The sequence below is a fragment of the Pleurodeles waltl genome, chromosome 7 (genome assembly GCF_031143425.1).
Source record: "Pleurodeles waltl isolate 20211129_DDA chromosome 7, aPleWal1.hap1.20221129, whole genome shotgun sequence".
Classification (NCBI taxonomy): domain Eukaryota; kingdom Metazoa; phylum Chordata; class Amphibia; order Caudata; family Salamandridae; genus Pleurodeles; species Pleurodeles waltl.
Genome location: NC_090446.1, coordinates 1,057,628,622 through 1,057,644,411, shown reverse-complemented (window position 1 = coordinate 1,057,644,411; position 15,790 = coordinate 1,057,628,622). Strand labels below are relative to the sequence as shown.

Here is a 15,790-nt window from a genome sequence, read left to right as displayed (position 1 = left end):
ACCCCCGCGGATCCATGCCCCCACCACATTTTCAACAGAGCCATGGACACCATTGCCCCCAGGCTCCGCCTCATCATCAACCACTCCCTAGCTGATGCCTCCGTCCCCACGACTGGAAACGCGCCGAGATCAACCCTCTCCTCAAGAAACCCTCGGCAGACCCCACCGACCTCAAAACCTTCAGGCCCATCTCCCTACTCCCATTCCCTGCAAAAGTCATTGAAAAAGCCATAAACAGCCAACTCGCCACCTTCATTGAAGACCACAACATCCCTGACAGCTCCCAGTCAGGATTCAGGAAAAACCACAGCACTGAAACGGCCCTCCTGGCTGCAACAGACAACATCTGCTCCCTGCTGGAAAAGGGAGAGACAGCGACACTAATCCTGCTAGACCTCTTGGCGGCCTTCAACACAGTCTCCCACCACACCCTGATATGCAGACTTCATGAAGCCGGCATCAGAGACAAGGCTCTAGACTGTATCCAATCCTTCCTCTCCGGCAGAACTCAATGAATAAGACTCGCCCCCTTCCTCGTGAACCCCACACCTACCAACTGCGGAGTTCCCCAGGGATCCTTCCTCAGCCCCACGCTGTTCAACGTCTACATTCCCCCTCTGGCCGCCATCGTCACAAGCTACGGAATCAACATTGTCTACTATGTCAAAGACACCCAACTCATCCTCTCCCTATCCAACTGACCCAACACAGTCAGACACAACTTCCACAAAGGCATGGAGGCAGTCACCAACTGGGTGAGAAACAGCTGCCTTCAACTCACCGCGAACAACACAGAAGTACTTATCTTGGGCCCTCAACCCAACACTTGGAATGACTCCTGGGAGCCAGCAACCCTCAGAAACCCTCCCACCCCCACAAACCAAGCCCGCAACCTCAGAATCATCCTAGACTCCAAACTCAACATGAACCACCAAATCAACTCAGTCACCTCCTCCTGCGTCCACACCCTATGCTTCCTACGCAAGACTTTCAAATGGATCCCCCTTGAACACAGAAAGACCGTCACACACGCCCTCATCACCAGCAGACTTGTCTACGGCAATGCACTCTATGCTGGAATCAACAAGAATCTCACCTGCAAACTACAGAACATCCAGAACGCCGCCACCAAACTCAAACTGCCTCGTCACTGCCACATCTTTCAACACCTGCGCACACTACACTGGCTTCCCGTAGAGAAAAGAATCACTTTCAAAATCCTCACCCATACACACAAAGCTCTCCACAACACTGGACCAGCCTACCTGAACAGGCAACTCAACTGCCATGCACCCCACATGGCCCTCTGCTCAGCTCAGCTTTCTCGCCGAAGTACCCTGCATCAGGAAAACCAGAACAGGGGGACACTCCTTTTCCTTCCTCACAGCCACTGCCTGGAACGCCCTCCCACTCCACATCAGACAAACCACGCCCCTCCTCAACTTCAAGAAGGAACTGAAGACATTGCTTTTTTTAAGAACCACCGAACCGGTGGACGCTACACTTCCCCCCCCCTTCCCCCCCCCAGCGCCTTGAGACCCTTACGGGTGAGTAGCTGCGCTTTAAAAACACTGATTGATTGAGTGATTTATACGCTATTGACACATTAGTATATTTGCAAAATCCTGAGGAAACTGTACCAGTGCTCTTGCTGGTCTTAAAGAGTTTGAGACATATCAGGCCTGCGGGTGAAGGCTAACAAGTCCCATTGAATGCCACTGGGTTGGCTTTCTGCACTTATCCCTGAGGCACTACTGGAGGTGGGACTCCCCTGGGGGACAAACGGGATGTGCTATTTGGCCATTACGATTACCTATTCTGCGCAGTCATTCTTGGAGCAGAATCTGGGCAGAATCCTTGAAGGACTTAAAAGGTAAATACGATTTTGGAAAGATCTCCACCTCTCCTTAATGGGCAGAATCTCACTAGTTAAGATGGTGTTGCAGCGATGCCTCTGTACCCTACAAGGGCCCTTTTATGAGATCCCCAGAACGTTCTTCGTAGAACATGATAAACTAATTGTTGACTTTCTCTGGTCCAACAAAAGAAAAAGGATAAGCCTTTCCATGTTGAAACAGATCTGGGGCCAAGGAGTAATGGAAGTACCTAGCATTGAGATCAATATTTAGCAGCTCAACTTCAACATGTGGTGCACTGGCTAGATGAGGAAGAAAACTGGAAGAAGAAACTGCTAAGGGGCACACATGGAGCATGCACGCTCCCTGAATTGCTCATGAACGGTACCCGGATCCTGCCCAAGATTCTGGCCCTGATACGACACGTGGGCCGGGTGTTGGATCACGTGGTGATGAAGGTCCTGCAGCGTGCACCCTATGCATGGGATATGCCCTTTGGGTGCTGAAAGCATTTGCGACCCAGGCAGAGGTGATGTTGGTAAAAGAATGGCAGGAAGGCGGCTGTGAGGTAATAGGGGACTTATAAGTGAATGGCCAGTTCCTTACACAGGAAGAGGCGACTACCTTGTTCATGCTGGGTGCAGGTCAATATTCACAGTACAACAAGATAACAGCAACAGCCCAAAGCATATGGCCTTGTTTTCCAGCGGAACTGGTGCCATCGCAGACACTGACTGCGATGCTCGTGCTGGCGGGGGCGTAGACTAATATCACATCTGTACCGTGCGTTCAGTGATGACCTACCGATGAAACCTCATGCTGCACAGAGTTGATGGGAGAAGGCGATTCATGTATCACTTACAGAAAAAGATTGGGAAAAGATCTATATGGGGGTCCTCACCGTGAGCTCAAGTGTCCGATTTAAACTTATATAATACAATTATGTGCACCAGGCCTATCTAATGCCTAAGATATTACATACTATTTACCCCTATGCGCTGATTAATGTACTAGATGTGGGGCCCCTCCGGCGGACTTCACACATGTGGTGTGGAGCTGCCACCTATTGACCATCCTATTGGAGGGATGTAATACGGAGCTTGAATGATACAATTCGATGAGAGGTTCTGTTTGCCCCACGTGAGATTCTGCTGGGTTTCCCCTGTCCCTGTTGCTAAGAAACTCAGTTGTTGATTTGTGTTGCTGGGTTTGCTCTTGGCAAAGCAACCCATTGCTATCAGATGGAGCACGACCTCCAAGTTATGCTAAATGGCTGCGAGATAAGACTGAGTCGGCAGTGGCTGAAGCAGTAAGAATGGAGCATGTGAGATGCCTAGGGTGCATCTTGGTGGCATGGAGTCAGATGGTGGCAGATCTGCACGCTATTGATGGTCACACATATGGAATTGTTTTTAAATTGTACTGCTGCCTTAGTAGGTTGCGCTGTTTGACAGGTCAGACACCGTGAAGACGAGACAAACACTGTGAATAACAAACTTACGAGATGTGGTAGAGGTTCTCCTCGTATAGACCAACGGTTGCTAAATAGACCACCTGTAACTCCAGGACACATGCTCAGATTGATCTGTATTTAGCTGAAATCAGCGATGCAGTGCTGATTACAACTTTGGTCTCCACCAGCCATTTCATTGAGGCTCACCCGTCATGAAAAGGCTGGCGGAGTACAAGCGCAGGTGGCCCCAAGGGGGCCCATGCACTGCCCATGGCAATGGTATAGGCAGTGCAGGGGTCCCCCTGCCCAGCACCCCTGAAATGTACACTGTCTACTGTGCAGACAGTGTGCGCTTCAAGGGTGCTGGTGCACGCTGCGTGCAGCAGCATTGCCGCCGGCTTTTTTATGAACCGGAAACAATTCTGCTGCACGTTTCCCACTGGGCTGATATTTCCGCTGGTCAGCCCAGTGGGAAAGTTGTAATGTGGCTGGTGGGGAGACCACCAGTATCGCAGCAGTCTCCTCATCTGGAGTTTGGCGATTGGATGTTCCTGTCCACCAAACTACTAATGACCGCCTATTATTTATGCATCACTATACTTTTTATTCAATATTTTGTCCAAACACCAATTAGGAGGGCATTCAAACATTGTCAACCTACATTAATAGATATGTTATAGTTTGTTAAAACAGAAACATTTGTGGTTAAGCTTTCAATAAAAATCTAATTTTGGGTTGTCATTAGCTCTCTAGAAAATTAATATGTATGTGTAGGGATTATTTTGAATTGCAGACAGATAGGTTGAAATATTTTGAGATGTGTGACTAAATTTGTTTTTGTGTTTTTGAATTATCATTGATTGAATCAAGAAACACAAACATTGGAATTAACCTGGCCTGTACTGGCTAAATGTGTCTTCATAAGACATTAAACTTTTAGGTTCTGGTAAATTGGTGTGAGTCATTTTATAATTTGGACTCTCAGTGAAGTGGACTTGTCTTTTTTGCCTGGAATTGTGATGGGCGAATTGCAATGTAATACAGAAGGTGAACATCAAGTATGACAAGGCCTGAAGTCAACAAAAAAACAAGAACAAACATGGTTTGGTAATCTCTTTTTCAAAAATATGACGACATAAAAGAATCCTACAAATCTCTTTAAAGTGTATGTTTCCTGACTTTCAGTTATTTCTTGAAAATCTCAGCTTTGATTTGTATGCATAATTATTGTCTGAAAATCTCATCACTGCTTTTTATACATCAGTGTGTTGCTTACAAGAGGACAGAAAAGCAGTACAAAAGTGCACTGTAAAAATAAAAAGTAATTTTATTAAAACTCACTGTTATGGCATGGTAAGAGAGTATTTATGAATATATATTGCTAAAGTATGGTATTTGATAAAAAAGTGTTTACGCTGCGAAAGTTCCTGAATATAATGACACTACATTTCAAAATAAATCTATAGCATCTATATTTATGGTGCTATTCAAGATTTCTATGGTGCAAGTAAGTGCACATTAGAAATCAGTCTATTATTAGTACTAATACCCAGTAATTCTGCATCTTGTCTGAATTCCTTGTCCTCTCAAAGTCTGCAGACTCGGCTCAGTTGCGAAAAACCTGGATTGAATATTTATGGAAATCAATGCAGCTTCCATCACCTTGCAAAAAGAATTCTTCTTGTACCTGGTGAGCCAGTTTGGTGATATAATGATTTCATGTTTTTAAAATTACTGTACACACTGATGCATTCTGACATGGTCAATCTTCACTAGGCATGTTCGCTCTTGATACCCATATAATGTATGGATGATATATTATGTGTTCCACACCCCATGTTTATTGATTTATCCCTAGATATTTCATATTTTAATGTTTTAGGGGGGTTTGTCTAAATCCAAATTAAAATTCATCTCACAATCTTCAGTGAAGTAGATAACTCTCAATATATTGATTTTTTAGCCTTGTTAGCAGGCAGATAATGTTTAAAGGGGAAATTCCAAACATTACTTTTGATTGTATTTATCAGTCACTTTTTCCAACTTTAACAGTTGAAAGTTAACACTTGGCACGTTTCTTTCTCCTTGCTATTCTCTGAAACATCTCATACTGAATAGAGGCATATGTTAATATTTTACTTTATGTGGAGCACGCATGCCAATGCATCAGTGTAAAGTAACACACAATTTTATGTATTGGATGGCACTTCTTCTTAAATGAAAGACCAAAATTATGGTTCCTAGAGAATATTGTATTCCAATTGTCAGCAGAAATGTTTTTTGTTAAATCATTGCTTCAGTCTCAGAAAGACGCTTTCATTGATCTTCGAGATTAAGGGCCTGGTTACGAGTTTGGCGGTCCAATGGCCACCATGGCGGTGGCGGCGATCTGACCACTGCCGTGTTGGGGGCCGACCACCGTATTACGATGTTGGGGGGTTTGCCTAACTAGAGACCGCTGGAGTCCCACCGACACCGTCAGCCATCTGCCGACCGCCTCGATGGTGACTGGAGAAAAGCAGATGTCACAGGCGGTATAAACAACAGTATTGCGGTGCACATTGCGATGTGTTTTTCCTCGAGCCGACTGTGGCGGGAGAGACTGCCTGCTTTGAGATGGCAGAATCGAAGGAAATGGGGTGCAAGCTGCCCCATTTCCATCTTTTCCTTTCAGTCTCCAACATGTGCCCCTTTGTCCAGGGCCCCCCCCCTTTATGGCAGCAACTTCACCGCTGGAAAAAATAATAATAATACATATGAGTACGATTTGCATTTTTCTGCCATTGACTGGACTCGGTATATGTGGCCAGTCTCCAGCAATGGAATGGTACATGCACAAAGTATTTTTACACATGTGTCATGCATATGTGTACTTTTTGGTCAAAATGTACACACCTGTATCGACACAAATGTGAAAGTATACCTCATATTGCTGACTGTGCCCCCCGCCAGTCCACCTCCATCAAGTACACTCCTACTAGGCTAGCGGTAATATTGTAATACGGTGGGTGGGAGACTGTGGACTCAGCGGTCTTTTTGGGACCACCCAACTTGTAATAGATCCCTTAATGATTTGTAGAGTTTAGCACCTTTGGCTTAGTTACAAAAACACAAATTGTATTAGTGACGTATGTCCAGAAAACTGTTTTTAGGAGTTTGTTCACTCTGACCACTTTTTTCAGCAGATGGAATTTTTTCTTGGATGTGCCCAAAGACTAACAATAAATCATTGTTAGACATCTGGTGCACATAAGAGATCGAGATGTAGTTAAGATTTCCCCAACATTTAGCACCCAGACACTGTGACTTATGTCTCTCAAGTCCACACATAAAACATGGAACCCTCAGCCATCTCTTTTGATATAGGTGGCATTCCCTTTTATTTTTGGATGGCAGGTTTTTGTGTGACTTAATATTTGGTACAATGTGGCAGATTCTGAGTCACCCTGACCAGAACTGACTGAGTGGCCTCTTCTGTCACAGATTGCAGAAAAATACATTCATTGGGCAAACTTAACATACAAACTTAATGCAGTGCAGATTATATTTGGCATCTCTGCTTTGATGACTAGAACTTGTAAATAGTGCTGTAGTAAATACTTCTGACAAGTATTTCTAAAGATATTCACTTAACATTTTACTCTAGGATACCATTCGTTGTAGTGCTCATTCTTATCTGTCATATAGGCACACATTATAACTTTGGGGGTAAGTGCTGCCTACTGCCAAGGTGACGGCCTCCAAAAGACCGTTGCTGCGGCTAAAATCTGTCCGCCATACTATGACCACAGCCGGATTTCCGCCACAAGAAGGGCAGAAATCCGTCTGTGGCCATGCTGGCAGACGGTGTTAAGGTGGCGCTGCTACCACCAACAGCGCTACGCCAGTAGACCACCGCCAGCTGTATGATGACAAATAATACGGCCTGGCGGGGTTCTGCTGGCGGGTGCTGCTGGCGGTAGCAGCGCCCCATCCTGTTCCCTACCGGAAGACCCCCTTGATTCAGGGAAGTCGGGTTTCCGACAGGGGAGGCGGTGGAGGGGTTGTTTGTGTGTGTGGGGGGGTGTGCCATAATGTGTGAGTGTGTACTTGAATGCAAATGAGTGTGTAGTGTTGCTTGCGTGTGTGCATGTGTGAGAATGCATGAATTAATTAAAATGTGAATGCGTGTAAGTTTGGATGTGTGTACGGATGTGTGTGTGTGTGAATGAATGGATGCATGCATGCGTGTATGCTTGTGTGAGTGAGTGTGTGAATGCGTGGTGTGTGCCTGCGAGTGTGAGTGTATGGGGTGGTAGGATTGGAAGGAGGGGAGCATGGATGGAGGGGGCTGGGGGTTGTCTGGGGAGTGTTAGGGGGTTGGGTGAGCTTCCTACTAGTGACAGGGAAGGAATTCCCTGTCACTGGTAGGGCCTACCGCCATGGTTTTCGTGGCGAAAACCATGGCGGTAGGCAGGGTCATAATGCCGCCGCTGGGACAGTAGCGGCTGCCGGGTTGGAGATTGTTATCTCCAGCCCGGCGGCTGCTACTGTCATGGCGGTTGGTGTGGTACATTGGCGGGTTGGCTTCGACCAACCCGTCAATGTCATAATGTTGCGTTATGTACCGCCAGCCTGTTGGTGTTACTACCGCCACATTTCCACTGACCGCTGGGGTCATAATGACCCCCATAGTGTCTTATTGTATAAACTCTCAAATTGAACTATTACTCAAATTGTGTTTGGGGTGTTACCTTGACCTCTGGAACTTCTCTGACCTTGCCTTTTTGTTGTGCTTTTATGTTAATAGTGCAAGAGTTTAGACAAGCTTTAGAGTTATGCTTGTCCATCAGTTAGGTTCCCCATCACTCTGGCAGAGTCAAATCAATGGTATTTTAGGTTGGTCACTGTGGCAAAAGATGTTCCTCCATTAAGGTGGACAATTCCACTGCACCACATTTCCACTACCAGAGGAGCTGCCTTGAAAAGAAAGTATGCACACCTAAAATGCACCCCCAAAGAGGAGGTAGGTTGTCAGTGTCCACATAGTGTGATTTTTTAACATGCAGGAGGTGGCTCCCAGCATGACAGAAGAACAAAAGCTATTTTTGTGAAGGTTTCTTCCATGGCAGCCTTTAAAAGTCTTAACTCCACTAAACACTGCACTGAGTGATCCCCAAGAGACAGAACGTCAGAAGTGCTCCCATCTTTGGCTGAGTTAGCCACACACCCTGTCAAATCCAATGGCAGAGAAGTCATTGGAATTGTCCTCGCTGGCAGATTCACTAAATTAGGCAGCTAAATCCTCGGAGTTAGTGAGAAAGGAATTGCTGTTTTTGACTGGTTCTCTGTAAGGTCTCTCTTCAGAATCAGACCTCTTTTCTTAAAAGAAATATCTTTGACTAGGCATGCATCTGTTTAGTGTGATTACTAATGCCACACAGTGTCTTACTTCCAAAGCCTCTGCCACACCCAGGACTGCTAGATCTTGTTACCCTAGAGAGTCAATTGTACAAAGGGAATAACTGCTTAGTGAACACTGACCAGAAAATGTGTGTAGAGAAAATGCTTCACACAGCCTAGAAGGAGAGTCAAGGAGAGAAATGATGTAGAAATATGAAACACCACTTGGAGGGATAAGCACATTATAAGCACTTATTGGATATACTTTTTATCCAATTTGTACTCTGCATGAAGGGAAAATAAAATAATGAAACCCGTAATGGACCCTGCACATTCATAAACGTTTACAAAATGATAGGCAAATGGATAACTGTTGAACACCCTCTAGATTGATAGCCAATAATGAATAGTCATTTGAGGACTATGCAATAATTAAACACTCATTGGAATGATATGCAACAAAAAACACTAGACAGGAGAACTCAAAATAATAAGCACTTATTAAAGTGGTAGAAAAATAATTAGTACATTTTATTTGGGGGTGAGCTATTGAGAAATGGCCTTCGGATGAAAAGGGCAAAGAATAATGTGGCATGGGATGAAGAAGGGAAAATATTTGCTCAATATTCAGATGATGGCTAGGTCACTGTAAACATCTGTGTGCTTGCTAAAATCATAAGGCAGGTCCAAATGTAAAGCATTGACAGGAAAGCGGACATACGTCGCTTCTTTATTCAACCCTTATAAATATTCACAAAGTTGCAGTGTTTTTTTGGATATTTGCCTCCTTTCACAGAAGTGAGTAGTGCTGATCTGTGCACTGTGTTGGTTTCTCATAGCTGTGCTCACGTGACTTTGTGTTGTTTGTAAGGCATGACCTCCCCAGTTTGGAACAAAGGGCTGAAGCTGCTACACTCAACAAGTCGGACTCATGGAGCGATCTGGATAACTCCATGTATGAGCAGCTCTCCTCAAGTTCTGATGCTTTAATAGAAGGTAAGCTTAATTTCACACACTGCACCATAATGCCTGGGTATTTCCCATTCAGCAGAATGCTCAGTATTTGTCTTCTGTGGTACGGAAGTCTCTTTTCCTGTGATCTTACTGACACTTGTGAAAACACATCTCGCATCAGAAGATACAGGGGATCCCATTTGTGGCCTGGGTTCTCAGAGGACCACCACACAAAGAAACGGTCATGTTTTCTTTTGTGCTGCTGCAGCCTTACTCTGCAGGTAATGGCGCCATCTTCTGGTACCTTGAAATTAATTAAAGCCGATGGAGATTGACAGTCACACTATTGAGAAATGCTGATGCTTTAATGTACTAATGCATGTGAGAAGTGTTTCATATAATCATATATTTATATGGATTATTACAAAATTGGAATGCTGGGACCTCCACTGAATACAATGGAGTGCTCATGGTGGTCAATAGAGCATGGCATAGGCCAGTGCATCCAGCGTTCCAATGATTCTCTCTTGTTTTCTCCCTTTTAAATTTCGAACATTTTATGTTCTGTGAGTGGAGTGTTCTACTTGCCTGGAGCCCTTCTTCCTCAGGTTATACTGCTTGTTAAAGGTCTTCTCCTTCATCAAAGGCCATCACTGGGCTTTAACAACCGGTGTAGCCCTCAGCTGCAGACTAATACGCTATAATAATAGCCTTATTGTCTGCGTAGTGGGCTATATTGGCCATTATAGGCCTGCTCCAGCGTTAAGTAAGCTAACAGCCTTTTTACAAGAGGACAGGCCTTTAATGACCAGTATGGCCAGTACAACCAGTACAGCCAGCCTACTATGGTGGGCTATAAGGCTTTTAGAACATTCAGTGCTAATTAAAAACACAAAGGCGTCTCTAAGACCGATGGGGTTGAAGCCACCCCGGCGCTCTGAAGCCTTTGTTTCACAGCTGTTGTTGAGAATCTTTAACAGTTGATAGCCATGTGCAGGACCATGTTTGTTAACTGTTGAACATTCACAGCAATAGCTGTGAAAGGAGCTTGAATTCAGGCCCTGGTTCTTCCTGGGCGCAGGTAAACTATGTTTCCTCGTTCAGCTGAGCCAGGAAGAACAAAGAGCTGAGCAGAATAGCACCCTCCATCCTTCCGAGGCTCCATTGACATTGTGAGTTACTGAAGGAGGGAGGAGAGAATTCTCCTTTGTGCCTCATCCATTTATTTTAGAAATTAAGGGGAAATGGAGAGGCAGATGTTGGGTTTTAGTGTTATACACTTCTCACTAAAAAATGTAGGACTGTGTATTAGGACAACAGAACTTCAGGATATAGGGACTGAGTCCTTCCACACCATCAGGAACTGTTAGCCCAATTCCTAGCTAGCTCACAGTGCCTCACCTAAACCCCTAAGCTTCCCCTAACAGATGATTTCGGCAACCTCAAAAATGACAGGTCTGACTCCCAAGGAAGTTGTGGAAACAGATCTCACCCTTTTGTAGGTTACTCATGCATGCCCAGTGTTAAAACAAGAAACATACGAACAAAGGTTTTCAAACGTTTATTGAAATAATCCTATTCTTGCATAGCAAGATCTGAAATAATTATTAGTATTTGAAAACAAAGCGTTATAAGCAGCATTACCAACATGGTGAATAGAATAAATAGTCCAACCATGGCAATCTTTTTTCTTTATATTCCTACCTATCACTATCTACACTCTGAGAGCATAGCGGGTGTACCCTCTTCCCAATGTATGAGACTAGCCTGAGACCCCCATATCTGGATAGCTGAACCAGGGAGCCAGTCTAGAGTGAAGTTGGCAATCTTTCTCTGCAAGATGGAAGATGAGCATTAGCAAAGCTGCATATAGAACACAGGATTAGTTCCAGGGGAAACACCTCCGAAGTGCTCCTCTGACCACTATAGAGCAGTACACCATTTATATAATTATAGCCACACTTTTTTAGAGGCACAGCTCTGATGCAATGATAGGTCTAGGTTTCGGGTGTTGTCTCCAAATGGCCAATGCAAGCATCAGGATATCTTGTTCTGTGTTCCTAGCCTTGAACAGAGTGTACAGATGACATGACAAGAAAGACTTACTAAAAACAATCAGCATGTACAGCATATTCTCAGGATAATTTCGTGCATGCATAGAATGTGTGAAATGTCATTGCTAAAAGCTTGAAACGCGTCAAAAGTCAAATGTAAAACTAAGCTAAGACGGAGACCTAAATACTCACAACACCCTCCCCTTGACCATGGGAGGCAAAGCTCCATGATAAGCTAGATTACAAAGTGACAAGCCCTTTAATACAATGTTCACCTTCACAGCCAAAACAACCAGAAGCCATCAAAACATATGCCAGTTAAAACAATTAATTAAATAATATACTGAATAAGACTAATTGAATACAAAAACAAGGGCCACATTTAAAATCAAATAAGGCTTCCAAGATGTTTTCTATGTTCTCAGTGTCAATGGGATCAAGAATAGAACCCACATCCGCAGACAACGTAACCCCCATGGCCTCGGCAAGCAAATCAAAGAAATAGCATGGTCAGTACCTTCAAGTGATGCTGAAGGTGTTGCATCCTGCACTGTCACTGCATTAGAAGAGCCAGTATTGAGGGATCTGGGAGCTGTAACATCCATTTGGAAGAGAAGAATGGCTCGTAGACAGCATCCTGAAGCAATGGCAGTCTTGTGAGACAACATTCGTCACGAGCCCTCAATGGGCACATTTGCAGATCCATGTTCTTAGATTGTACGGATTGCGTTACAAGACAGATGTCCAACGCATCATCATCATCATATACAACATATTCGATTTTTTAAATAAAATCATACAAGATAAAACATTTCAACATGCACATCCATAAAAAAGCAGCTCAATGTGCAAAAGATCAAGAAAACAGTACAATGTAAATAATAGAAAGACTTCATCAGCAGACAAAAAGAAAACCAACAACATGTGCAAATAATCTGTACACATGTGTTACTAAATATAAGACTCTACAGGAGAATCTTTAATACTGAATGGGGTGGGGATACCAGTGTCATACAATGATACACATTAAAAACAAACTAGTATCTAGAGCTAAATACCCCAGCCAAAAACATAAAAATGTTTTTTTTTTGGTGTAGATAAAAGATGTAAATATAAAAAGGATGGTCTGGCCTGTCTCAGATCCGTGGTTAACAGAAGGGGCCTAATAAAGTTACGATGAAGAGCATTAAATCTGGGGCATATCAGAACAATATGCAGGTTATCTAAATTTGAAACCTCGTCATAAACACATGCTGGTAAATCAGTTGTTTTAAACCAAACACCTTTTGCAAATAACAGCTGGTGGAATATGCTGAGTCTAACATACATCAGTAAACACAGATGATGAACAGGCATCTCTAACAAGAGGTACGGTTCTATGCCATCAACTGATTTTATCATACAATACTGATGCATCAACTGTTTGGGTAAGGCAGAAGCCTCCCTCTCGGCTGCCACCCAAAGAGAGAGGGCCTGCTTCATCCAAACAAGATCAGCCTAAGTAATGCTTTAGTAATGCCATAAATAACTCTGTACTCCCTAGAGCTTTAAAATGTAACGTTATGTGATGTACTCAGGGTATATAAGACATATTGGGGGTCATTCCGACCCTGGCGGTAAAAACCGCCAGGGCCGGGGTCCGCGGGAGCACCGCCAACAGGCTGGCGGTGCTCCTTTGGGCATTCTGACCGCGGCGGTACAGCCGCGGCCAGAAACGGAAAGTCAGCGGTGTACCGCCGACTTTCCGCTGCCCATGGGAATCCTCCATGGCGGCGCAGCTTGCTGCGCCGCCATGGGGATTCCGACCCCCTCACCGCCATCCTGTTCCTGGCGGTTTCGACCGCCAGGAACAGGATGGCGGTGAGGGGTGTCGTGGGGCCCCTGGGGGCCCCTGCAGTGCCCATGCCAATGGCATGGGCACTGCAGGGGCCCCCGTAAGAGGGCCCCACTTTGAATTTCAGTGTCTGCTCAGCAGACACTGAAATTTGCGACGGGTGCTACTGCACCCGTCGCACACCTTCCACTCCGCCGGCTCCATTCGGAGCCGGCTTCATCGTGGAAGGGTGTTTCCCACTGGGCTGGCGGGCGGCCTTTTGGCGGTCGCCCGCCATCCCAGTGGGAAAACCAGAATGACCGCCGCGGTCTTTTGACCGCGGTACGGTCTTCTGGCGGTCCCAGCCAGGCCGGCGGCTACCGCCGCCGGCCGGGGTCAGAATGACCCCCATTGTCCAGAGTTACAACAGTCTTGTGTGATTAGTCTGTTTAAACTTAACTCCTTCTTAACCCAGACTGAACACCACAATAACAAGGGGTGACTGCACACTCGAAAGGACATCAGACACAGCGGAACAAAGGCTGCACACTGTGTAACCATGCTGGCCGAAAAGACAAGAACCACTTTTCGTTCAGTTCCTCAAGCAAAGACACTCCAAAGTACTGTATCATGCATTCATGACACAGCTAGACGTGTGGTAATTCTATCACCATTTGGCCTCGAGGTGGGACATCTATAGTGGAGCAGCAGAAATAGGACCAAAATATCACCAATTAGGAATAACACAAGTAGTATTTCTCTGAATACACCAGAAAACAGAGTGTGTAAAGGACAGTATGACTCCAAAAACAGTAGGGAACACACAAACAAAGCCAGACCGAACCTCTTTATCTTTAACAAAGTGTACCACACGTGGGGTGCAGAAGCATAAAATATGCAATGGACAAATTCACCAAAATGCCGGGGTATAATGTCAGTTGCAGATTAATAAATATTCAAAGTGTAAATACTAGTTGACAGCGTATTTATTCCATTATCAAGAACAGCCAATGTTTTTTTCCAAATTAGCCTGATCATTTTGCCTTAAATGAGCAGCAGCTTCCATTCGGTAAAGCTTCCAAATTTCATTATGGATGACATAAAGAAATCTGTTAGGACCTAACAAGAAATATTGCAAATCCATTTCATTAGAGAGGAGAGAGAGATGTTCTTTTACTGCAGACAAATTGGAATGTTGTAACTATATTGCTGGTACAGCTTTCCTATGCAGTAGGTAGTGAAAACCCCTGAGTGTTGGGACTGGATTAACAAGTGTCTAGTCTGCTTGCTTTAAAACCCTGTGAGCTGTGAGGAGTTTAGAAAACATGCATTGCAACCCTTTATGCCCACTTGCCACAATAACCACCTGTTTGAACCTGAAAGTGTTGAGTTGTACACACAAAGCCATTGAGTTGTTCTTCTGTGTAATTTACGATATGTTGGCAATTATCAAAACGTGCAATAGTGGGAATACAGGGCACAGGTATTGCTTTAATTTTTGCTAGACCCAAACAAGTAGTTTGCTGCACTGTTTCATTTAAAAAAAATGTCTGTATTGGAATCAAACAGGCTCTAAATAAAGCATCTGTGCCCTGCACTTGTCAATGTTTTGATCCTCATCTGATTTGAAATCAATAGTATTTCCAATATACACAGCATTTTATTGGCAGTTGGGAAATGACTAACTTTGACTATATTATTTTTTTCTGGGACAGCATATTTTTCCTTGCTTTTTAAAGTGTCAGTTTAAAATAATAAGACACTGGACCTAAGGTATTGTGACAGGAAAATATGCAAAAAATATGCAAACTTGTCCAAATACATTTTGGAGCTACCCACTGGTGAAGTTGGCCAATGTTCCTATTGTGTATAATTGAAATGTATACATGGAGTACTAGCTCTATATAAATAGTGGTGGGCATAATGCTGATAACAAAACATTTCACCATAATTAGCAGAGCTGGTGAACATATACTCTCTTTCAAACACAGTATAACACTCAAGCTCACAGAGCATTGATGTACCTGTTTTTACATCCCATTCATGAGAAATAAAACCTGGAGTTATTACGTCATCCATGGCAACAATAAATACATAAGGAGTATGCAGAATCTTTCTAGGATCACAAATATCATATGGGACCTTACCCCAAACAATTCCAAAAGATACTAGAAATGCTGAGAAGTTCACAAGGGATAGGTCTCTTCGCACATTATGTGAAGGTGAATGAGCTTTCAAAACCTCAGCTAGTAGTTCTACAACAGAGCGTTCTGGGAGA

General features: G+C 44.2%; 1 protein-coding gene across 8 annotated transcripts in view; it reads left to right on the top strand.

The window, feature by feature from the left end:
- LOC138245916 (uncharacterized) overlaps positions 1-15,790 on the top strand; it is a 191,189-nt gene that overhangs the window by 68,016 nt on the left and 107,383 nt on the right. For all 8 annotated transcript variants that reach the window (XM_069199962.1, XM_069199968.1, XM_069199967.1 and 5 more), the window contains 2 exons: positions 4,902-4,999; positions 9,563-9,687. In XM_069199962.1, coding sequence (XP_069056063.1) covers positions 4,902-4,999; positions 9,563-9,687 — 223 coding nt within the window. The remainder of the gene's footprint in view (positions 1-4,901; positions 5,000-9,562; positions 9,688-15,790) is intronic.